At 50.3% G+C, this 24,585-nt stretch overlaps 4 protein-coding genes across 4 annotated transcripts; 2 read left to right on the top strand and 2 right to left on the bottom strand.

Moving 5' to 3' along the window:
• The first annotated feature begins 1,800 nt into the window (after positions 1–1,800).
• Positions 1,801–9,927, top strand: LOC100898996 (uncharacterized). Its single transcript, XM_003744605.2, has 15 exons — positions 1,801–1,875; positions 2,029–2,174; positions 2,274–2,628; positions 2,748–3,249; positions 3,447–3,578; positions 3,719–3,946; positions 4,025–5,298; positions 5,969–6,204; positions 6,247–6,388; positions 6,574–6,719; positions 6,830–7,190; positions 7,279–7,780; positions 7,952–8,083; positions 8,239–8,466; positions 8,634–9,927. Exons 1-15 carry the CDS (start codon positions 1,847–1,849, stop codon positions 9,891–9,893), a joined length of 5,673 nt encoding a protein of 1,890 aa, XP_003744653.2. The 5' UTR covers positions 1,801–1,846; the 3' UTR covers positions 9,894–9,927.
• A 470-nt stretch (positions 9,928–10,397) lies between these two features.
• On the bottom strand, positions 10,398–14,706 carry LOC100909310 (chaoptin). The gene is made up of 6 exons (XM_029111830.1): positions 12,321–14,706; positions 12,013–12,242; positions 11,527–11,870; positions 11,100–11,346; positions 10,842–11,025; positions 10,398–10,708 (listed from the first exon to the last, which is right to left on the bottom strand). The coding sequence occupies exons 1-6, from the start codon at positions 14,704–14,706 to the stop codon at positions 10,425–10,427; spliced, it is 3,675 nt and encodes a 1,224-aa protein (XP_028967663.1). The 3' UTR covers positions 10,398–10,424.
• Positions 14,707–16,925: 2,219 nt separating this feature from the next.
• Positions 16,926–20,481, top strand: Pus7 (pseudouridine synthase 7). Its single transcript, XM_003744669.2, has 13 exons — positions 16,926–17,071; positions 17,188–17,288; positions 17,429–17,596; positions 17,741–17,850; positions 18,044–18,194; positions 18,285–18,390; positions 18,491–18,612; positions 18,730–18,950; positions 19,161–19,246; positions 19,336–19,426; positions 19,600–19,827; positions 19,981–20,085; positions 20,182–20,481. The coding sequence occupies exons 1-13, from the start codon at positions 16,926–16,928 to the stop codon at positions 20,479–20,481; spliced, it is 1,935 nt and encodes a 644-aa protein (XP_003744717.2).
• A 305-nt stretch (positions 20,482–20,786) lies between these two features.
• LOC100909023 (uncharacterized) lies at positions 20,787–24,198 on the bottom strand. Its single transcript, XM_029111829.1, has 11 exons — positions 24,055–24,198; positions 23,625–23,789; positions 23,382–23,539; positions 23,147–23,214; positions 22,793–23,044; positions 22,405–22,698; positions 22,004–22,190; positions 21,695–21,874; positions 21,376–21,527; positions 21,089–21,277; positions 20,787–20,992 (listed from the first exon to the last, which is right to left on the bottom strand). The coding sequence occupies exons 1-11, from the start codon at positions 24,196–24,198 to the stop codon at positions 20,787–20,789; spliced, it is 1,995 nt and encodes a 664-aa protein (XP_028967662.1).
• Positions 24,199–24,585: the final 387 nt, after the last annotated feature.

Raw genomic sequence — 24,585 nt, 5'->3', positions numbered from 1 at the left:
GCAGCACCGTCTGAGGCAGTCACTTGGGAAATAGTCTCCTCGGGTGCGAAATGGATTTGGACTAAATTGAGGCCTTCCGCTGCCCCAACACTGGCTCATCGTGTGGGCGAAGAATTCTCGAACATCACGGACAGCGTAGAAGACATCATCCCATCTGTCAATGGCAGCCGAGCCCTGCCAATTGCCCCAGTCGTGACTGAACCTAAGCTCCTCGGCGAAGAAAAGCCCACCGACCCTGTCCAGGACAACCGCGAGAGCCAAGAAGAGACTACCGGCGTGGCCAGCGCCAATGATGAAGAGAAGAAAGCGCCGACTGATTTCTTACACAGGAGGGTGGTATCAGTTAACGATGCAAAAGTTGATGGAGAGCGCTGAGATGTAGTCGATCTTCTTGAGCCGATAAGGAATACAAATAAAAACTCCCGAGGATAAGCGATTTTTTCATTCCGATTCCTGGACACTCCTAGGTCCTAAAATCCATCCCTGCCACAACGGCCGAAGGGGCAGAGAGTTCCCGAACACAACTCGATCTCCCTTCAATGTTCTATCGAGAGACGAGCGACGATTCTTGATAGCGCTTCTTGGGTCGAAAAATCAGACGGAGACTCACGAAGCGAAGATTATTCCCGCTTCCCATTCTCTGGGTGCCGCTTCGGAGCTGAACATTGGAGCTCAAAGACGGGGAGCACGATAGATTTCTCTGACCAGCGACCAAATTCTTTGTGTCCGAGGAGCCGGCGTTCTTGAGGGCTTACACTGGGACATTCATGGTTTCGAAGTGCGCCAGCGATTGATCAGGATCGGGCTAATCTCAAGGTTGAGGTATGAGCTATTGTATCTACAAAGTACTCCGCTTATTGGGACCACCGGATAATCGACCCCCCGCTCAATCAGACCGGAACTCGGATCCCCGAATGAGGTTTCCTAGTCTAAATCACTCCGGTAAGTCGGATCAACCGCCAACTTGGCCCGAGATGGCTCGGTCCCGGTGTGTCCAATTAAGCGAAGTCCACTGTACTGATTTTTATCGATCGAGCTTCGCGGGTTGGTGAGACTTGTGTCTAATCGAGAGTCTTTCCTTGCTCGACGGCGACGGAACTATCTATCTATCTATAGTTCTGATTGTACTAGAAGCCCTGAGTTACGGTTCTTCGAGCAGAGATTCGATATGTTGGAGCGCTGGACTACAAGAAGGACCACGATGGGGTTTTAGCGAGCGGAGGAAGCAACAATGTCAATGGCTTTTCCGCGCCTGGCAGAAGCGCGAGTTTTTTTGGAAGGGCGAGTCGCATTTATCGCCGTAATTCGTCCGCTAGATAGTGTTCCGCACCAAATCCGAAAAACGTCTCCTCGAGGGTTCTCTCTCGGTCGACGCAGTGTATCCGTGCTCGTATACCGCCACGGCAGCGGAGGAGCGGTAGAAAAAGGCCACGCTCCGACGCCGACGGAGCTATCGATAATTTTTGAGGGCGTGTTCCTCTGTGTTGATCGTGGACGTTCATGCATGGGACTCGTCAAGCCTAGACGAGCTAGCCCATCGGGACAGCGTGGGCTCCTATTAGTACTCGAAACAAGGGATCAGCGAAACCACTCGACAGCGGGAGCAGAAAGTTTTTGATAGCGACTCTCATCAGCTGCTCGAGAGAGACTCCTTTTTGGTCTTACGGTGCAGTGAGCGATTAAATCACCTCTTCATCCCCTTTGAATCCTGGGATTAGACACAGGAATATAGCCAGAAGGCGTTCCCTCTCACCAGTTCGCTAATTATTTTCCGAGAAGGGACGCACCCGCGTCGGCGACCGACAGTGAGCTGGAAGCACCTCTACGGGCAGCCAACGGCTCCAATATGAGAGCCTTGAATGCGTTCCTCCTCGGGTAGGTCGCTCGATTATCCTCACCTTGCACATTCAGTTTCCTCGCGATAGGTTGTCCTGAGGAATAATTGGAGATATCCCGGTTGGGAGTCCTTCACAAGACGGGGAAATCGTAGATTATGCTCTGAGAGTTCGTTTCATCTTTTCTATTCAGCGCGGCTCTATCGGTTGCTCAGGCTAGGCCAGAATGCGATGCGACGGACTCGTCGGCAAGATTCGATTGCTTTCCTGAGGAATCGGCAAGCGAAGAGAAATGTGTCGCAAGGGGATGTTGTTGGAGTGCCCCCAAAACTGGCGACGGTGGGTGCTTATATCTGAATATTCACGCTTTATCGATCGCTCTATCCCGTATTTCGATATTCAGCGACCAATGGATTGACTCGAAACTCTCTTGATAAGGTCTGCAAGGCGCGAGCTCCATGAACATACCGTACTGTTTTTACCCGAAGGATTTCGAGGGATATAAGCTCGTAAACGTGTCCGCAACGAAGACCGGTCTGGCTGCCTACCTAAAACGCGTGACCGAGTCCCGAATCGATGAAGATATCGAAGTGTTGCGAGTCGAAGTGATAGAGCAGACGAACGATATTGTTAGGATACGCATCGTGGATCCGATCAAGAACAGATGGGAACCTCCGCTCCCAGCTCCACCTGCCCCATCCACGGTGCTCGCACCAAGATATGTTGTGAAAATCACGGAGCAAACGAAGCTGAAAATTATTCGCTCCCCGCAATCTGGAGCTGGCACGACCATGTACGTAAGAGTATCTCCCGCAATCTTAACTACAGACTCAATGCCAAGGACCCGAAGAAATCACCCTCGTCCTCCATTCAATCATTATTCGATCCTGATATATTGAATCTTCCCTCCAGCGTGAACTTTGATTTGGCGACGATGGTCTACACCGACCGGTTCATCCAAATCTCGAGCCGGCTCCCGTCTCAAGTAGTCTATGGACTCGGCGAACACAAGGGACCCTTGAGGAGGAGCACGAACTATACCAAATTCACGTTCTACAATCAGGATAGATCTCCAACTCTAGACAAACGTTTGTATGGGACTCACCCTTTGTACATCAACATTGAGCCAGACGGCCGCGCAAACGGAATGTGGCTTCTGAATTCCAACGCGCTGGACATCATTCTTCATCCGACGCCCGCGATCACATACAGACCTGTTGGAGGCATTCTCGATTTCTTCGTTTTCCTTGGACCGTCTCCCGCAAAAGTTGTCCAGCAGTATCAGGAGATGGTCGGCAAGCCGAAAATGATCCCCTATTGGTCTCTCGGTTTCCATCTCTGCCGATGGGGCTACACCGGTACTAAGCACACCGAAGATATTCTGCAGAAAAATTTGGCCGCGGGTGTCCGAGTTGTGAGTATGAATCCCGCTATGGTGGAACGTCAGGGTTTCGTGACGTATCGAGCTCCCAGGGAGCTCCGATAAATCATCTGGGATATACATATATCGATATAGGCATGGTCTTTTCGGAAATCCATCACCTGGGGACCTCGCACGATCGCGGAAAATCTGAGAATTTCCTTGAGAGGGACGCTCTTCTTCGTTAACAGGACGTTCAATGGAATGACATCGACTACATGTCTCACTTCAACGACTTCACCATCGACCCGGTGAATTTCACGGGTCTCAAGAGCTTCGTGGACGGACTCCACCGCGATGGGAGACACTACGTTTTAATTTTGGTGGGTGGGAGCATTGCTCCATCTTAAGCCCGTGCGCGGCTCATCCGTCGAGTTCGTGTCCAATGATTCATATAATGATGATTCCGGGCGACTACGGTAAAGAATGAGCGGACGGGATCATGTTGTACTCCTATCCGTAGGATCCAGCCGTCAGCGGAGGTGAGCAGCCGGATGAATACCTGCCCTACGATCGCGGACTGGAATTAGATGTATTTGTGAAAAACAAGGGGGGCGAAGTAGTACGTGGCAAAGTTTGGAATCTCGTATCAAGCGTGTTCCCCGATTTCACCCATCCAAACGCGACCGCCTACTGGACCGAAATGTTCAGCTATTTGTACAAGCAAGTTCAGCTCGATGGAGCTTGGATAGTGAGTATTCCATGCGCTATCATTCTCTTTTTCAGCCAGATGTGGAGGGCTCAGTCACGATCGTGTATTTATTCTCAGGACATGAACGAACCCTCGAACACAGTCGATGGACATCTCTCACCCGATGAAGGATGTCCTGACGACGACGCAATCATATATGTCCCGGGAAACGAAGCCTTGCAAACCAGAACGCTGTGCAACAGTGATGTACATCACTGGTCTGAGCACTACAATGTCCACAACATGTACGGTTTCACGGAAGCCATCGCAACATACAATGCGTTGGCGAGCGTACGTCCCAACAAGCGCCCTTTCATCATATCCCGATCGAGTTTCTCGGGTCACGGCTTCTACGCCGGCCATTGGACCGGCGACATATTCTCGACATGGGTAGACTTGAAGGACTCGATACCTGGAATCCTCGAATTTTCCTTTTACGGCATCCCAATGATCGGAGCCGATATCTGCGGTTTCAACGGAAATGCTGACGTTGAGCTTTGCGCTCGCTGGCAGGCGCTCGGGGCCTTCTACCCGTTCTCGAGAAATCATAATAGTATCGGTATGAAGGCTCAGGATCCCGCCTCCATGGGTGACAAAGTTCTCACCGTCACCAAGAACGCATATTACTGGCGCTACAAACTCCTACCTCTTCTCTACACCTTATTCCACATTGCGCATGTGAACGGTGAAACTGTTGCTCGACCCTTGTTCTTCGAATATCCCGAAGATCCGGAAACCTACGATAACGATGAACAATTTCTCTGGGGAAGTTCACTCATGGTTGTTCCCGCGCTGTACGAGAATCAGACGACGATCGACGCTTATTTTCCTCAGGGGATTTGGTTCGATCTCCAGAACAGAACGGCAACAATCGACGCTACCGCTGGAGGGAGACACGTCAATCTGCCTGCCTACGACGATACGATCCATTTCTTCATGAAAGCTGGCAGCGTCGTATTCTTCCAGGAGCCCGGAGAGACAACGACAGACTCCCGCCAGAATCCGTACGGGGCCTACATCTTCCTCAGCGGAGCGCGCGGTTGTAATGCCTCCGGTCAGGTGTATGTCGATGACGGCGAGAGCATAGACGCCATACAAACCGGCCAATATAACTTGATCAAAGCGGACGCGACCGAGCGAGGGATAACCGTCCGCAAGTCTGAAGGTGGCGATCTAGATTACAAGCTGGACAGAGTTCACTTTTACGGCATAAAATCGAAACCGGCTCAAGTCGTGGTGAACAAAAACATGAATTACACTGATTTCCAATATGATGCGTCTCGCCAACTTCTCTCGATCTACAATATAGATAATGCACTGGTGGACGTGTCCATAGAGCTAACTTATTCGTGAGCATGAACCGAAATCATTACCCCAACTATTTAGGTCTTGCTTATGTATGATTCGTCGGTTTAGATTCGGCGAGAATCCGAGACGCCGCTTGCAACTCACCACGCTAATAAGGATCTCGTCAATCGCTCAGTTATTTTTACATTGATGGAGCTCGATTTCTCTTCCAACTCCAACTCGGGGCTCAAAACAACTGAGGGAGACTCACGGTACGAGACAAAGAGCCGGAAAATACTCCGGGTGGAGCGATAGCCAGCGGTGCCCTGTTATGAGCAACTCGAGGTACAAAAAACGTATGATTGTAACTCGTGTTCCCCGATTCCTTGGAGCTGTGAGACGTTGTCAAATGATCCGGAATCCTGAAAAAGGCGGAATCCGGGATAATTGGGGTATAGGTCCAGGCAGATGCTCCTCGTTGAGGGACGGGCTAATCAGGTCATTCAACACCCACACTGTTTGATGAGAGATACAGGAAAATGCCCGGAATTCATTAAGAATCGAAATCGTTAGCGACTAGCATATTATTATGGTCTGCTCCGTTGCTCGAGCATCTGGCTTGAGGATTCGCTCCCGTAAGCCTCCCAGTGCGCATACTTGGAGGGAGGGTGAAATATCGACCCCAAATAGAGAATAAACGAGTTTCGACCATTATCTCTTCGATCACTCCTTCAGCCACATCCGCTGCCTGGAATCCGACGATAAGAACAATGTCTCTTCGACCACGCGAGATTGTCTTGAACGAGTCGGGCGGAAGGGCTCCTGTTCATACAATCTCTTCCATGTGCTGGACGAGTCTCCCGTAGCTGTGAATTCCTCCACGGGGAAGAGGTGGAAATACACCGAGGAAGAGGTGACCGTCCACCCTGTTGCTTGTGTATCGAAAGTATTACCTATCGTGGTGAGTGGAAGTGAGCCTTTGGCTAATCCCGGTACCTAGAAACGGATTCCAGGACTGTCGTCGGAGGCGTTCCGTTGCTCCAAGGTGCAGGGATTTGTGCCACAAAGAAAACCCTTCGAGAGTGATTTAGCCACGCAACTATTCAGAGCAGAGAACAGCTTCGATATGCGAGTCCTGATCCTGCTCGCCCTCGGGTGAGTTTTTTCCTAAACGTCTGCCGAGCCCTATCCTCTCAAAAACTTCGAGATTTCTCGAGCACCGTGACCGGCGGAACGAATTTCCTTGAGCGAGAGTCATCAGGCTGCCAGGATGGTCTACAGAACTCCCGAAACCCCTCGTTTTTAACATTGAGGCTCCTCCCCATTTTTCCCCGACTCAGCTTTGCTTCATCGGCTGGCCAAGCAGGGCTTCAATGTGACCTCGCGAGCTCTCTCGAGAGGTTCGATTGTTTTCCCGAAGATTCGTCGAGCGAGCAAAAATGTCTCGCGAGAGGTTGCTGCTGGAGGGTTCCCGAGGAGACGCAGGGTGAGTGACGCGAATAATTCGCTGAGCCTAAATAAGTCCATTTGAGAAAACAATCGATACACGGTGTATATTCACGGACAGTTATAATTCCATCCTATTTCATTCTTCAGATTCGCAGCGAGCGGGATTCCCACCCCTGGAGATCCCGTACTGCTATTATCCGAAGAACTACCAGGGCTACAGGCTTGTGAACCAGTCCTTCACGGAAACAGGTCGGAATGCGTACATAGAACGCGTGAATCCGTCGAAGATCGCGGAAGACATAAAATTGCTGCGAATCGATATAATCGCGCAAACAAACCACATTGTCAGAATCCGCATCGTTGACCCCGCCAAGCAGAGGTGGGAGCCGCCTTTGCCGGCTCCGCCATCACCGAGTTCGGTTTACAAGCACAAATATAACGTGGAAGTCAACGAGGAGACAAAACTAGAAGTCACCCGCTCCGGCGACGAGGGCCTCGGCACCAGAATGTACGTGTTCGGGAATGACGTCATACATTCATTCACCGAATTCTGACTCGAAATTCCTCGGGGTTGAGAATGATATCTCTCTCCACAGCGCGAGCTTCGATTTGGCATCGATGGTTTACACGGACCGTTTCATACAAATATCGAGTCGGCTACCGTCGCAAGTAGTATATGGACTCGGGGAACACAAGGGTCCTCTAAGGAGGAGTACGAACTTTTCGAGGTTCACTTTCTACAACGAAGATCGATCCCCGGCCTACGACAAACGATTGTATGGCACTCATCCGCTCTACATAAACATCGAGCCGGACGGGAAAGCCAATGGGGTCTGGCTCTTCAATTCGAACGCCATGGACATCATCCTCCAGCCAACGCCTGCTATCGTCTACAGACCTGTCGGGGGTGTTCTGGATTTCTTCGTGTTCGTCGGACCGACCCCCGAAAAAGTCGTTCAACAGTACCAGCAAATGGTTGGCAACCCGAAAATGATTCCCTATTGGTCTCTCGGCTTTCACCTGTGCCGGTACGGTTACACGAGCACGAATCACACAAGAGAAGTCTTGCAGAAGAATCTGGACGCCGGAGTTCGCATTGTAGGTGGAGAGTTTGAAGTTTCGGGAAAGTGTTTCGAATTCGTCCCCGGACATTCAGATTTTTCCACCAAGGAATGTTCCCTGGGTAGCCGGGCATCTCATGGGAATCGATTGAGGGGGAAAATGAATTGTGGAGAATCTATTATCTACCACATTTTCTACTCTCCACAGGATGTTCAGTGGAATGATATCGACTACATGGATAAACGGAATGATTTCACGCTCGACCCTGTAAACTACAACGATCTCGGAAACTTTGTGGACGAACTTCATGACGATGGCCGCCACTATGTCCTCATAATTGTGAGTCAAAGCCGCGTCGAAGGCATAGTGTGGTATTGCAGAGAATTCCTTGGGATCGGTTAGAGAAATTATTAGCTAGTAGCATGTGTGAAACTCTCATCAAACCAACTGGATCATGGAGATGGTAACTCAGTCAGGTTTGGTTCTCGCCATAGGACCCAGCGGTCAGTGGGAGCGAGCCGATCGGCCAATACCCACCCTACGACCGTGGTGTCGACTACGACGTTTTTGTGAAGGACGCCCATGGTGCGATCGCTGGCGGGAAAGTTTGGAACGTGAACTCCAGCGTTTTCCCCGATTTCACTCATCCCAACGCGACGGCTTACTGGACCGAGATGATCAGCGATTTCCACAAGCGGGTCGCGATCGACGGAGCGTGGATTGTAGGTTTATATCCGCATTTGCTCACGAGCCATTTGACGCATTTTCCCTAGACCTCCCGACTCCCGACCTTAGCTGATCATAAACTCTGATCTCGCTTGAAGCAGATAGACGATCGACTCAGCTGTGTTCCGATTGCCCAACTTAACATTATCCTAACCGCCCTCAGGATATGAATGAGCCGTCAAACCTGATCGATGGGCATATCGACGGGGGATGTCCCGATGACGATGATATCGTTTATACCCCCGGGGATGAGCCGCTCAAAACGAAGACATTGTGCATGAGCGATCGTCATCACTGGTCCGAGCATTACAACGTGCACAACATGTACGGCTTCACGGAGGCCATCGCAACGTACAATGCGTTGGCAACGGTCCGACCAAACAAACGTCCCTTCATAATTTCTCGATCGACTTTCTCTGGTTTCGGCTTCTACGCCGGCCACTGGACTGGCGACGTTTTCTCGACATGGACGGATTTGAAGGATTCGGTTCCTGGGTTCCTCGAATTCTCTTTTTACGGCATCCCCATGGTTGGCGTCGACATCTGCGGCTTCAATAAAGACGCGACGGACGACCTCTGTGCCCGTTGGCAAGCGCTCGGGGCATTCTATCCGTTTTCGAGGAACCATAACGCCAACGACGCCAAAGCTCAAGATCCCGCTTCGATGGCCGAGAAGGTTCTCACCGTAACGAAGAACGCTTTCTACTGGCGCTACAAACTTCTGCCGCATCTGTACTCGCTCTTTTACAGAGCTCATCTATATGGCGAGACTGTGGCCCGACCTCTGTTCTTCGAATATCCAGACGATCCTCTGACCTACGACATCGACGAGCAATTCCTCTGGGGAAAATCTCTGATGGTCGTCCCTGCGTTGCATGAGAACCAGGCGACGATAAACGCATACTTTCCGAAAGGAACTTGGTACGATCTTCAAAACAGGACAGAAACGATCGACGCTACTGGAGGCGGGAGATACGTTTCTCTCGAGGCATACGAAGATACCATTCAGTTCTTCATGAAGGCGGGGAGCGCTGTCTTCTACCAGGAACCTGGGAGAACTACAACGGATTCTCGCCAAAATCCTTTCGGAGTCTATATCTTCCTGGAAGAAGATTCGCAAGCTGTCGGTTATCTCTACCTAGACGATGGCGAAAGCATTGATGTCGTCGAGAAGGGAGACTACGACTTGATCATGGCAATCGCGAGCGGCAACAGCGTCTCTATAGGGAATCTGACCGGAGGTGGTGTTGGTAAACTCGACAGAGTCCACGTCTACGGTGTAAAATCAAGACCGGAACGCGTCAGCGTAAATGTGAATCAGAACTATACAGACTTCCAATATGACGCATCTCGCCAACTTATAACGGTGTACAACATAAATCAATCGCTTTTGAAAGTTGGTATCACTTTCTATTATGAATAAATGCTCGGGGGCTTGCCGCTCATGCATCATAAATCCGCGACGTTCGTTTTGAGAGATCTTCTCTCCAGACCGAATATATGGTCTTGGAAAACCGAGATTACATCCTGCTATCATCGGAGACGAAAAACGGTCGAAGTCCGAGGGTCCGGCCAATGGCAGTCGAGCACCATACTGGAATGACGATACGGAGAGATAGACTCCCGATCCGGCGATCGAACGCTCCGTGCGAGGTCTCATGCAGTGGCCGAAACAGGGGATCAGCTGCTGGGTGAGAAGGGAAAGCCTCACCTGACGAATCAAGGCTGCCGGAGCGATGTGGCGGAGCGAATGATCCAGATCTGTGTGAGTGACCTGATTTCCTCTAGGATCAATGATAGAACACACCAAGAGTCCGCAGGAAAAGTCGACTATTTACTTTATACATAGAGAAGTCCTTCATGGAATACTCAGTTTGGAATCTTCGGCAAACATTTCGGCATAGGTCGAGAATCTCTATAATCGTTTCGATCTCGGAAAACCGGGGGTCTATCATCATCGAATTCTGAGTATCAATATTGACAACAAGGTACAGACGATAGTCATCAGACCTGGAGTCCCGTCGCTGCTGGCGAAGGAATGGGTCCGTCGTTTCGTTTCATCGTCGATAGCCGTGTAATCATCGATCGGCGAGCACCGAACGTCTGCGATGAAGTTGACCGATGCCGGGAACTCGCGGCAGAGTGTTGGGACGAAAATGGGAGCTCGAGCCCTCCATGCGAGAATCCAGTTGTTCCGACTGCATTCGCAGCTCTCCTGTGTGTCCACCGCTAGCCAACCTACCGAAAAGATGAAATTCCTGTGAAATGTGTGGAATGCAGACTCGATTGGGACGGAATCTGCGCAATCACGGCGCGCCCGCGGGAAACCATGGAACGGAGGCATGATATTTCTCTGAGACTATTCGCTCACCCAGGCTAGCTTGTGGATAGGCCTGAGTAGTATTGAGCACGTCATCTTTCTTCTCTGAAAAGAAGCGTTGAAAGGTGTTGCGGCGAAGGTCTAGATTCACTCTTCTCGGCTGTCGCGTGAGCTTTTCGATGAACCCGAAATGCATGTCTTCGATAAATGTATCGCTCACGATGATCTCAATCTCCTGCATAAGATGAGAGAGTCTGAGAGAAATGAGAGACAACATACAGAAATCCCGAGGTATGATCTATGTCCAACCTTCTTGTTCGTGTTCTCCACTCCTCCCAGACCGCTGAGAGCGTCTCCCGCCATTATCGTCCAGTTCTTGCCTCGAAGATGAAGTCGACGAAGTTTATGACCGAAACCCCATTGGATTTGATCCGAGAGCGTTCGCACCTCGACTTCGACCTCGAGTTCCCGCAACGCGGGCAGTCTCGAGAGGAGAGCCTCGAGTCGAAATGCCTGCTTGCCTGTATAGGTCCACGTAGACAGACTCGTCAATCGGCTGGGAGGTGGGAGCGGGAGAAAAGAAACCGGAGTTAGACGTCATACTGCGGGTGCATTTCCGGAGTAGCTCTCTGAATATTGCGGAAGCGCTCATGCATAGGAATCGCTGCAGGAGACTCAGGGTCAATGTTTCGCACCCTCCCGATATGTAGAATGTTTTCGCCTCAGATGGACTCACCGATTCAGCGACAGAGATCGAATATCAATGTGACGTAATTGCCAAAGGCGCTCGATCCACAAGCTCTCCAGGAGCTCAAGCCCATGGAAACTCTGGTCGGGAATCGCAAGAAGAGGGTTCGCAGCAAGCTTGAGGAATCGAAGCTCCGCGAGAGTGCTCCATATGTTTGTAGGCACCTCTTTCAACCTATTGTTGGATAAGTCCAGATCTTGTATCTCTCGTGCTGTCGTGAAGGACGTTTCATGGAGTTTTTCCAGCCGGTTGGACGCCAAGGACAAGAATCTGAGTTCGGGGACGTGCAGTGAAGGCAAAGTCCGCAAGGAGCAGTTCGACAAGTCCAAACGCTGAAATGAGGAGTCGAGAATCATGAATCCCGTCCGTATCATTAGTCTGGCATCATCCAGTCCCTGCAGACATCGTGACCAGCCCTCGAAGGCGGATAGAGTCTATGGGGCGAAGCTCTCCCTCTTCGTCTGTCAAGTTTACCTGAAGCAGCGCGAGATTCTCGAAGACCTGAGCTTCAAGATAACTCAGCCAGTTATTCGATATATCGAGAGAGATCAGAAGACTCAGATCATTGAACGATCCCGGAGTGATCGTCTTGATCCCACAGTTTGATATGCTCAGATGGAGGAGTTGAGTCAGATAAGCGAATTCACCGTTTGTGAGAGCATGCATGTCGTCGTTGTGGGAGAGATACAGCTCAGTCAGATTCGCTAAAAAGAACCAACCATTTAGGAGCCGGAAACATGGATCAGAATCGAAGGAGATTTTGTTCTCATGAGTATACTCACAACCAATAGATCTGAAAGCCGCATTCTTCAAGGAGGGTAGTTGATTCCGTTCCAAATTCAATACCTCAATGCTCGTTCCGTTGAAAGCATCAATTGGAATGAAACTTATATTATTTGAGCTCAGATCCACAGCCCGGAGCTTAGGCAAGCTTGCCAGAGCCGATGGAGTGATTTGTTGGATCAGATTCGAGCTCAGGTCAAGCTCCTGCAGATTGAACAAGCCTGTCATCGCTCGGCGTGGTAACATTGCGAGACGGTTGTGGCTGAGATTGAGCCGAGAAACTCTTTTGAGGTCAATGAATTTCTTCAACTGCTGGTCCCCGAGAAGGTTATGGCTCAGATCGAGTTCGAGAAGCGTGTTCTTCACGGTGAGGAATGCGTCGAAATCGATGTCGGAGATATGGTTGTGCTTCAAATTCAAAACTGTGATGTAGTTCTGGCACTCGTATTCCAAGTGATCGTCTTGAGCTCTCAATGATTTGATTTGGTTGTGGGACAGGTCGACCGTCGACGGGACGATGTCGAAGTCGCTAAGTTGGCAGAAAGAGCTAAGAGAAAGGTTCCGCAGTCGATTGTGTGAGAGATCTAGCAGCTGCAGAGCCGGTAGACGATTGAAAGCCACTTCGTCCAGAGTATCGATCCGACAGTGGCTCAGATGAACGAATTCCAGATTGGGTAGATAGTAGAGCGCGTTGGAACCAACCCGGGATATAGCCGAGTATCGCAAATCGATTGTGGTGAGGTCCGGGAAATTTTGAGCGAACAGCGATCTCAGAGATTCGCTCGGGAAGAGTTGAAAGCTGTATTTACTGAGACGGCGAGCGGTTGGTATGATGAAATCGGTGGAAATCTTCGTGAAGCTGAAGTCGAGCTCTTGAATACTGCTGCCGATCAAGACGTCTTCCCTCAATCGCGGGTTCAATCGAAGATCCAGCCGTTTAAGAGTTGTGAGATTCGCCAAATTGATGAAACCTTCGAGAGCGTTGTTCATGGCATTCAGGTATTCAACGGATCGCAGCAAGTCAATGAGATCCGCCGGAATAGTTGAGAGCCGGTTGTGAGCGAGATTGAAATCTTTCAAGTTGACCAGATATTTGAAAGGTGATGCTCCGATAGTGAGCATAGCGTTGTCAGATATGTCGAGGGTATGGAGATTCGTAAACGGGAAGGAATCTTCCGATAGTAGCCTGATACTATTTTTGGAGACGTCGAGAACTTTGAGACCTTTCGAGCAAGGTAAGCTCGGAATCTCTTCGAGTCTGTTCTGACTTATGAAAAGTTTCGTCAGTTGACACAATCGTGCCTCGAACTCCTTGAGGTGATTCCTGCTTAGGTTCAGATGCTTGACTTGACTCTCTTCGAGGGCTTCGACCGGCGCTCTTTCGAAACTATTGCAACTGAGATCGATTCTCTTCGGTTTGTAACGAGCGAAAGTTCGAGGATCCAAGCTGGATAATATGTTGCCATTCAAAGAGACAATCGTCTCCTCGAGTTGGTCAAAAAAGCTGGGCTCGATTTTGTAAAGATGATTGCCGTCGAGTTTCAGAAGCTGAACGTTTACGCCGTTGGTTAGAGGCTCAGCAATGCTTCTGATCAGATTATCTCCTAGATCGAAAAGAATCAGGGAATTGAAGGCTAAGTGTGGCGCCGCAGTCACTTTCGCTATGTGATTGTCCCTCAGATGTAGCCATTGGAGGCTTTCGAGACTCCTGAAAGCCTCGAATGGGATCACAGTCAAAAGATTTCCATCCAGATGAAGACTAACTAAGGTTTGCGGAAATGTATTCTCTTCGAGGAGCGTGAGGCCGTTATTGTTGAGCTCGAGCGTCTGCAGACGCGTGAATTTCGTGAAAGTACCAGGACGTACGGTCCCGATGTGATTGTCGCTCAGGTACAGGCTCACCAAGTTGTCATAGAGCGGTGAACCAACCCCTTCCTCATCTTGCTCGAATTCCAGCATTTTTATGTGGTTCCGCCGGAGCGACAGCCACCGCAGGTTCTGCAGTTTCACCAGGGACCGTATGGGGAACTCATAGAATCGGTTACCGCTAAGATCCAGGGTCACCAGCGTAGATTCAACATTTCCACAGAAAGCACATATTCCTATTCGACTCAGGTGGGAATCAGCGATATTCAACGCAGTGAGTTTGGAATCGAAGAACACGTCGTCCGCGATCTCGGATATGTTCGAACGCATGATCACAAGGGTTGTCGTAACCTGGTTGTCCAACAGAGACAGGGGTAGCCTGGCGAAAGCCACCCCATCGCAGATGACATCCTTCGACAAGTCGGTGTTACAGACGCACAGAGGGTTCTCCCGGCACTGTCGGCCATATCCTCCTGCTACAAGAAGGAGAACGACGACGGCGAGTCTTGTCCACGACATTCTTCGAGGAGATATCGCGCATTATCGGTTCAAGGTCCCCATTCGTCCGATCGCCTGCAGACTTTGACTGCGCAGGCGATTCGAGCTTTTGGAATATTTGTCACTCGATCGACTTCCGGGCACTTGCACTGCACGGCGGGAATCCCGCGACTTGAAATCGTTCGTTCGTCAGCTAGCGATCGGGAGCTTCCAGATCTGTGCCAGTCAGTCAGTCGGTAGCTGGAAAACCCGACCCACCAGAGCAAACCCTGAGATTCAGAGAGAAAGACGACCAAGAGAGACTACCGCCGCCGCAGACTCTCCCGCTCTGCGATGACTCTTTCAGATACATCTTCCAGCCTTCAGCTCGTTTCAGTTTCAATCCACGCAGAATTGCGAGGTTGGATGATTCCGTCGATTGGACGCCATCTATGGATGGAGTGGGACTGTCAACGACGGAAGTCTTTGACAGGATCAGCGAACCTCGTATCGAGATGAGCCTCGTAGAGACTTGCTTGGAGACGGCAGACTCGTTCTCAAATAAGTCGAAGAGCGCCCACGAATTCATGACTAAGCCCGGCCGAGACTCACAACGGGATACTCAGAAAAGAGAAGCTTTGATGCATGATGTGTTTTTTTTCATTCGGAGAGCGTGTGATCTTCAATCGCATTCCCTGACCGACAACAAACTCTCTTGAACAACCCAAGAGAAAAAGCTCTCCAACTCTGTCCCAGGAACTCGGAAATTCAATCGGTATACGCGCTCGATAGCAGCTTGTGGAGATCCGGAGTTTGATTTCCGGAGCGGGATGAGCGTGAACTCGAGCGTGACGCCGAAGGTTCCGCTCTGGTTCCAAGATGCGGATATTTCTCAGTCACTCACTGATGTAAGAGGGAAAACACACCATGGTGTGCTTCTTCCCTCTGGCCTCGGATACTTCGTTCCTAGAATGCTCTCGATGTGTTTAATGGACAGATCCGAGATCGTGGTTCCCTGCCTGCGGTGATCTGCTGCAGTGTTGATGACACCTATATCGGACTGTGCTCATCACTCACGGGCGGTGGCGGTAGGCTCTGCTCTCGCGACAGATCCTGACAGCCCGAGAGGATGTTTGATCGATGAACTCTTTCACACCGTCTATACGCTCAAGATAATCACCACTGGCTGAGCGTGGCTCAAATGAGCGATGGGCTATGGAACACCAATATATGTATGCAAGATGAATTATGAGATCAAACATCATTCGGTTGAGTAGGCTCTCTCGCGTAGTCATGCGAAACGCACACGTATGAAATATCCCCGTCACGTTACCCAGGGGCAAATGCAGAATTTTTTCTCGACTTTGGACAAGTCGGATTTGGAGAAGCTATGATGCGAAAATCGGGACGAGCAGTACCCACGCTTTCAACGCTTAGCGCATTCGTGCTCCTTGGACAAGCCGGGAGTGTCACAGAAGGCTTGAGGTCAGGACACCATAAATCATCAATCGGCGCGAGGTTGCTCGGGATAATCCAGCAAATAGATCCCCTCTCTTCGCCTGGGAAGCGCCGCCCCCCGACAAAGACGGATGTTCTGGATTCTAGAGTCTGTCTGCCGGTACGTGGGAACTCTACAGAATTCATCGAGGAGTAGGAATCAGCCCACAGCAGGGATGGGCATCAGAGCTCCCCCTTTTTCCTTCGTCAGTTTCGAGATTCACAATGCAGCAGTGCGCATTCCATCGCTTTTTGTCCCCATGATTTTCTGTTCGACTATGACCTATGACTTCATCTGTAGTTGCATACTATCGAACCAGAGGGCGCTGTGAGCCCTGATCCCTTCCGAAGACCTTTCGGAGCTCAGGAATTGAATGAGGAGACGATGTACACCGTATCATTTTTGTGATCCTCGAAAATCACCAGGTTGAAATTGTGGCATCTCCACGACGAAGACTTCCCGAGAGAACGGAACTCGCGAGCTTCGAGACACCAGCGGCTGGGAAAGGGCTCCAGAACCACGTGGTCGCGTAAACATAACAGAACACTTTGGCAGAAGAAGCGGGAGTTTGTTTGTGGAGCGATTCTCATCTTCGGCAGATTCGGACATTCTGAGGCACAAAGATCGCTCTCAGTGGATCGTACCAAAGTCCTGTTCTACTGTTCATACGGCTCAAGAGCCGGATCACGTTCGCTTCCAGTTTCCCGAAAGTCGAACAGGTGGACAGGACCTCTCTCATTGATATCGAGGAAACTCTGCTCGGATGGCTTCGAAACGTTGTCCAGAAGACGGAGGTGATGGCCCACAGATCAAAAGAGCTCGTTTCAAACCACGAGAGAGTGCCGCCGGTATTTCTCAATACATGGCAGGGAACAAACGGCCCGCGTTCACTGCGCGAATGAAGTCCAGGTGGGTGGCACTAGGGTTGGAGCTTGAGAAGTTGGCCCTCTTCTGTACTTCTCCAAGTTAATTCCTCAAAAGTCAGTCTCAAAATTTCGTGAACAAGATGGAATATGAAATTCCAGGTCATTCGACTTCATAGTTAAGGAAATCGACTTGGCCGGTGAAGTTGTGCAACTTACGACCCTGGAGAACCCAGTCACGGCTGACGACACCGGAACGAAAGGTTTGTTCGTTTCTCCTCTCATCATATATCTAGAACACAGCGGCCAACTGAGCGGATACATGCAATGGTGATTGAGGGGCTAATCCCAGGAGATACCTTGACCTCTGCACCACCTTTAATGGCTCAGCTCCCTCCTCCAGGTATTGACCAGCAATTAAAAGATCGATTGGAGGAAATGATGGCGAACGAAGACATTAAGGCTACTGTCAGCGTGGACGTCGGGAGTATGACGAAAGAACAGAGAACGCTCGTGCATGTCTCCCTGCGGAATGGATACCCATCCCTCCAGAGCGAGACGAAAGACGATGGTGAGATATCGAGGAGTTCTCCGTGTGGCGGTATACAAGTGTTCCATGTATTGCGGGGAGATGAAGGGGATTCCATCCGAGGCCATGGCTTGGTCAATCGAACCGAAGCCATTGATGGCTGACGATCAGGTGAATGATTTCCAGATGGGAAGAGGTTCATAGTCATCTCGAAGAAGAGCGCGCACAAAGGCGAAAGATTACGATACTATTGGCCGACCGGTAGGCCGAATCATACGACTTTCGTGCTATACAAGGTGAGAATCAAAATCCTCACAAAGCTCCCGAATACGATGATAGGGAATTTGGAGATGAGCATATTTCCGCAGCACGGATACGAGTCGTAGGGATTTTTTTCGACGATTCTCCGGCTCGCGAACGGAGAATACGCGCATGGCGAAACAGCCTCATCCACCGTGGGCTCATTGAACGTGGTTGCTTTTGATCCAGGACAATACGGACACTATGGAGGCCATAAATGCTATAGCTGGTCTCACGAGAACGAAACCTTCCGTCTTCTCTTACGCGGGCACGAAGGATAAACGAGCCATCACTACGCAAAGGGTTTCTGTATATCGTATGAAGCCTGACTATCTCCTAGGTGAGCTTTCCGCTAGTCTGGATCTAGATTTTCCTCGGGGCAGATTCCTGTGCCGAGTTTGAAGCTGAAATACAGGCGATTGATTCTCAGGCATCAATAAGCGGAACGAAAAGTTCAAGATAGGAAATGTGCATTTCGCTCAGAAACAAATACAATTGGGAGAACTCACAGGCAACCGGTTCATCATAACTCTGAGGTACACGAAGTATATCTCCACATGAGACTCCTTTTCATGAGTTGCCCGAGCTCTCATTTTCACGTCACTGACGAGTCTACTGACCCCCTCGAAATTCCAGAGATGTCAAAGGGGGAACGCAAGAAGAGATGAGAGCAGCCCTGGAGAATCTTCGGAAAGGCTTCATCAATTATTTCGGGCTCCAGCGATTCGGAACCACCAGTATTCCTACTCATGACATAGGTCAGCAAAGCAATCCTCGGAGCTCGAACCCATATCTCCTTGAAGTCTTCCTCGGATGGAACACGCATCCTTTTATGAGACCACTTGCGTTTTGTCTGAGTTTTCTCCTACTTCTAGGCAAAAAAATGCTGGCATCCAAGTGGGCCGAAGCTTGTGATCTCATACTCCGGCCACGCGACGGTGGTCGACCGCGGCGGGACTTGGATGCTGCGCGGGCTCTTTGGATGGGAACGAAGGATGCTAGTAAATGTTACGACCTGTTGACGACTCGAGGCTCCCAAACATCTCTTGAAGGACATCTCCTGGCTGCTTTGAAAAAAGACCCCGGGAACTTCCAGGCCAGTTGCTTAAGTGTTGTTCATAGAAGAGTGGCTCCTCCTGCGAGTGCTCTCAACGTCGGAGGGCAACACTCCTCGCACAAAATATGGAATAATTTCCTCATGGTTCGTCGCTGTCGATGTCCCAGAACGGCTCTCGAGTCGAGATCTTGGACGAAAATTCTGATTCTGACTACTTATCTCTGACCTCGCCTTTCCGTTCAAATCCAGTCGGCCCTCTTCGGTCTTCAGAAGAACACGCGCCTATTGTATATTCACGCTTATCAGAGCTTCATCTGGAACAGTGTCGTTTCAAGGTGAGAAGGTTGTTTCTGACGGTTGGGGTGTGGCGTCGTCCGAGATATGAGATCAGCACGTATTGACGCAAGTTTACGGGAGATTGCAGGCGTTTAGAGATGTTCGGAGCGAAAGTCGTGCTCGGAGACCTGGTTCTGCCACCTGATTCCAAGGAGGACGGAGATAGAGCACCCGTCGAAGTGAGTTCAGCACTCGTCATCCAGCGAGAATTCCGTGCGCGAATCTTATACGCCGCCGCACGACCACGCACAGTACCGCATCGAATAATTTCCCCAACCACATTCAGGGCCTGAATCGGTCCTGAATCACGAATGATCCTCGCTGCGATTCCCTTATTCTCTGAATTCCACAGTACGTCACGGCGGAAAACATAACACGCTTCACCATATGGGACGTTGTTCTACCCCTGCCCGGCTTTTCCATAAAGTACCCGGATAACGAGCAGGCTGGATGGTTCATCGATATCGTCAAATCCGATGGATTCGAAAATTTGGACTGTTTCAGTTCCAACAACAAATCCTTTGCCATGCGTGGGACATATCGCAAAGTTTACTGTCTTCCCAAAGACCTGGACTTCGAGGTGAGTTGCTGAAGCACCTAGAGAGTTTCAAGAATCACTCTACGACCGAGTCTGCTGTTGTATAGTCTTTTTTCCTCCGCTCTCCGCCGAACTGAGGGGTTCGAGTCCCCATTCGATACTTGCCTACTCAATTAGAATCCTTGCCATCGCCAGATCAAAAGCTACACTAATCCCAATGAGCCACTGGTAGAAACTGACTGGGATGCTCTCCTCAAAAAAGACGAGAAACTCCGAGAGCTTGAGACAAGGAAGATTCAGGTTGGAACAACGACGATGGAATACGAGAATTATTCGCCGAGAGAAGCGAAGGCTATACAGGATCTTAGCCCTGACTGAGTCTGATTCCGATTCAAGGTGAAACAGGACCGACGGGAGAAAGAGAGAGCAGCGCAGTTGAAGAACGGAGAGGAAATTTACGAGCGAAAGAAACCGGCTCCTCCCGCGGACGGGAAGGTGGACTCGGAGGAAAAAATCGGCGTAGTACTTTCTTTCAGTCTGCCTGCAGCTTCCTATGCGACTATGCTATTGCGAGAGTTCCTCTCAAGTGACGAGGAGATGGAAGGAGAAGAAGAGAAGACGTCTGTCGAGAAAGAAGCTGGGTGTCCCGTCGAAGACGAGGAGGTCGACGATGAGGATGTAGTTGACGCCTGTTGATTAGACCAAACATTTACGCTCTGGGAGACACCTTTCAACAAATAAATCGCGGTTCCGGCAGTGCGCGACATGTCCTTGAACAACACTGGAGATGTCTACATAGGTATCGGGCGATTTATTCAGCGGATGATGATTGTGGTGACGTTTTGCGATTTGATATCATACATCGGATATTTCATTTTATTTACAACTCAAGTCATATACAGAGAGAGGAACGATCTCGATTACATCGTCTCCGTTTACTACTTAAGAGCGCAACTCGCTGCCCGACTCCGTCGTACATATATAAGCATTCCACAAAGGATTCATATTTGGCTCTGTCGGGGAAGACGTGATGTCGACCTGGACAAACTCTTATAACCCAACGAATACTCGTATTCGGATTCGTCGGAATCATAGGCCGAAGGTATGGCCAACGCCGATCGCGGTCTCAGCAAGGGAGGAACCGGCTCGATGATGGGCCAATTATGTTCGCCCTGCACGCTGTCAGGATACCACTGTCCATTGTCCCCTGAGGATGAACGAGAACGGCCTGAGAAATTTCATAGAAAGCATTCTATCAAGCGATGTACGGGATTCAGACGACGAGGACACCGAATATGCAAACCTGTTAGTTGTCGATGGAGATGACTTCTCCGTTGGAGTCTCCGGATCCGCGCGACTCTGACACAACAGTGGTAAACATTATAGAAAGTTAACCCCAAGCCGGCGGTGGCTGTAGCCGCGAGTCGGAGCGTCCATCGCAAACCGATCATATCGATCGAAAACGCTGCGATCACCAGGCACAGGAGACGTCCTGCGAGAATTCGTCACTCAATTGGGTTCGAGGCTTTAATCAGACAAGGAAGCCAGCTGTATTCAACCACTGTGTAGTACGTCTGAGTTCACACTCACCCACTCCGAAATGAGCCACGTTGAGCAGAGCGTGCACTGTGGAACGGTTGGCCGGTCTAGAGATTTTTCTACTGTAAGAAACGACCGCCAGCCAGAACACGGGACCCGTCAAGCAAGCCAAGATTTCGAATGGTACCGCCCAGCGTAGGCACCTGAAAGCGTTGAGTCTCGATACTCATGACAGATTCCTCATGGATAGGCTACCCAACCTGGGTCGCCGCAATGACGGCGAACGATCTACCGAGGGACTAGTGTTCGAAAATCCAGAAAGTTTCTTCCTCCGTCTCCGCGGCATACCGATGAGGGGATCGGAACTCACCTGATGAATGAGACACCACCCATTCGCGTCGCGTAAAAAAGTGAAGCGAAAACTATCAAGTTTATTCGTCCCGTTCCCTTCAAGAGAGTGTCCGCAGCTGTCATGAGCGGAACCGCAATCAAGAGAGGAACGGTCCAACTGAGGCCCAAATCGAAATGGGTCGCGCCCATCGTCAGATACCTGGGGAAAGAATCGATGAGAATCATGACGAAATTCATGGCCCTGGAAACTCCTGCGGCAGGTTTCTCATCCAAGTGTATCGGAATAGGAATGATTGAGAGCTCATGGAAAAGATCACATAGAACATACCAGGGTTTCACATGGCCCTCCAACAAGCAAATATCGATGCCGAGGATGGACACCAAGAACAGGAGGATTATCAATTCCCCCGACCATAACCGGCGATGCTGAGAGCCGTGATCCACGAAGAACGAAGAAATCCCCTCGACGGGTCGCAGGAGACAACAAGCCAGAGATTCGACAACGATGCAGCAGCCTGAAACATGGCTGTGGTCTTTGCATTTATGAGCGCGGTGCCAAAACTCTCAGACACTCGAGATACCACGATCCAGGTTTCGATATGAGCTCCTCGTCCCAGCCAAAGCGGAGCGATCTAGACTCGATCATTCTCCGATTTGTTTTCTGTGGCCTTTATGATCAGTTAGTCAGATGGAATGATGCCAACACGACCACGGCGAGGATAAATTTACCTGTGAAGATGACGGCCGGAGGGGCCCACTGGAAGCCGGGGACGTGAATTTTGAAATAATCGTTCAAGAATCCTGAAGAAACCGCCCCGATGGCTCCTCCAAGACAGCACCAAGCGCGGACACAGCCGAGTTTTGTCATGGAATCCCGCGAGGCGTCTAGGGCAAGGAGATCCAGAAGAACCACCGCCGATAGTGCGAACGCATCGCCCAAACAACGCAGAGTCAAGGTCAACCACAGAGTTAGTTGAGGGTCCCCGATTTCTTGGATACAAGAAGCTGCCTTCATTTGCTTTCCTGGAGGACGAATTCAGTTAGGCGAGAAACGACGAGCGAGAGACAGGCATCCAGAGCATGGCGCATCAATCGGATACTCAGACGCGGTCCTTACCATTAGAGTCCGCTATTGAGACTTTACAGCGCACGCAGCTCGAAGTCGCGCTACGACAGCTGATTTCATTATATTGTTTGCCGTTGTAATGTATGGGAGACATGAGATCAAATCCGCATACTGCCTGCATATCCTGTGGGTCTGCAGGTGTCCAAGCTAGAGAGCGTGCGGTTGACGGCAAGAAAGTAGACGTGAAGCTTACGGACGAGTTTCCTCGCTCCATGACGTGGCAGTGTTGAGCTGGAAATAGACCTCGTGAGGAAATCGAGGGAACAATTATCCGTATACGGAAGCGATGAGCGCCGCGATATTCCTATCTGGCGGTAGGAAGAGGTTCGGAGATCGGGAGCTGACCTTCATTATTGGGTTGAAAGCAGACATTGATCGGTCCGAAATTGATGGCTTCGTCATCCGGACGACACCTGAGATTTCAATTGTGAGTCGCATTAGATTGTCTCTATAAGAATTTCTCCCCAATCGTTCCGCGTGCTCCATTATGCATGTTCTCCCTGTTGGATCGTGTCAGCTCAGGCTGAGTGAAGCGGCGGGGGAGAAATCTCTCAAAGTATTCTCGTAAAAAGGTCGTCACCTCACACGGCAGTCCGTGAGACGGAAATGAGCGGCGCCCTTCGGATTCAGGTCAGATTCCGCACATGAAGTCCATGAGGGGCAGCGCTCCACAATCAGCCCTTCCCGACAGTCGAATTCGAGAATCGGATCCTGTGGTGTACGTTCGACTTTGGGCACCTGAGGGAGTGAGCAATAATTGTTGTTAAATCTTGCTGGAGTCGATTATTACTGTCTATCGGGCCAAGCATCGAAGTCCGCTTACGAATAGTGAAGCTGGGTAAACGAGGGCGGAGATCAGAATCGCGATGAAGAAACTTCCTCGGTGACATCCAACATGCTCTGCGGTCCTGACTAATAGCAGGGGGAGACCGCATGTGGCCAAAGCGGAGATCGCTTCCACTAGCAGCCGCTCCTCGCCGTTTAGTCCCTGTGGCAAGTTCCAGTTTCATCGGATCGTTGACATCATACATGATTATTCCATAGCAATCATTATTATAGGCCGTTCAGCGAAGGGTCTCCCGAATTTCTGTTCTTCTGTTTACGTGTAGCCCCGCTCGAAACGCGACCCATCTCGCGGTCGATTGGCAATCGAGTCTCGAACGGATCCTGATCTCGATTCGGGGTTCCTATGCAAACGTTTTCCGTGTTCTGTTCGGAGAAGAATTCCGTTACTTGAAGAATTTCGGACGTACCTGTTGAGCGAGATGCTCATTGAGGAAAGGCAGAACAGCTCCGAGACCCAGGTACAGAAAGAATGAAGTAGCTTTGACGCTTGTCAGACCGCTCCGCTTGACGTACGGCTGATAGGCCGACTGTGGACTCCGACGGCGACCCATTCTGAGAAGGAATAAGATTCTTCGGATAATTCTTCTTGTCTGATAAAGTTCTCGTGGTTGCACCAAGGCCTCATTTGGATAAACCACTGAAAAACGAATGAGAATTATTATCCACAGCTAGATCGCCTAAGAGCCGCCTGATAAGATTCTATCGAGCGATCCACGGAGGGTGTCTCTCTTGCTCGTCAAGGTTTTTAATAGAATTTATCGTTTGATCCTCAACCCCCCTCTTTGTGACCACCCTTGATGGCTCGGGAACTTTTTCGGTGGCGCGGCTCCATGAAAGTGAGGCGAGGCTGCTCGCCTCGTATCTACACCGAAAATCCCTTTCCAGCGAAGGGTAACGACGTTTTCGTCTTTCAGCTGCGATGCCTCCACCATCGTACT

This window comes from Galendromus occidentalis, unplaced genomic scaffold, assembly GCF_000255335.2.
Source record: "Galendromus occidentalis unplaced genomic scaffold, Mocc_1.1 scf7180000077471, whole genome shotgun sequence".
NCBI classification, from domain to species: domain Eukaryota; kingdom Metazoa; phylum Arthropoda; class Arachnida; order Mesostigmata; family Phytoseiidae; genus Galendromus; species Galendromus occidentalis.
Note: the sequence above shows the minus strand (reverse complement) of the source record. Positions and strands in the feature narration are given on the sequence as shown.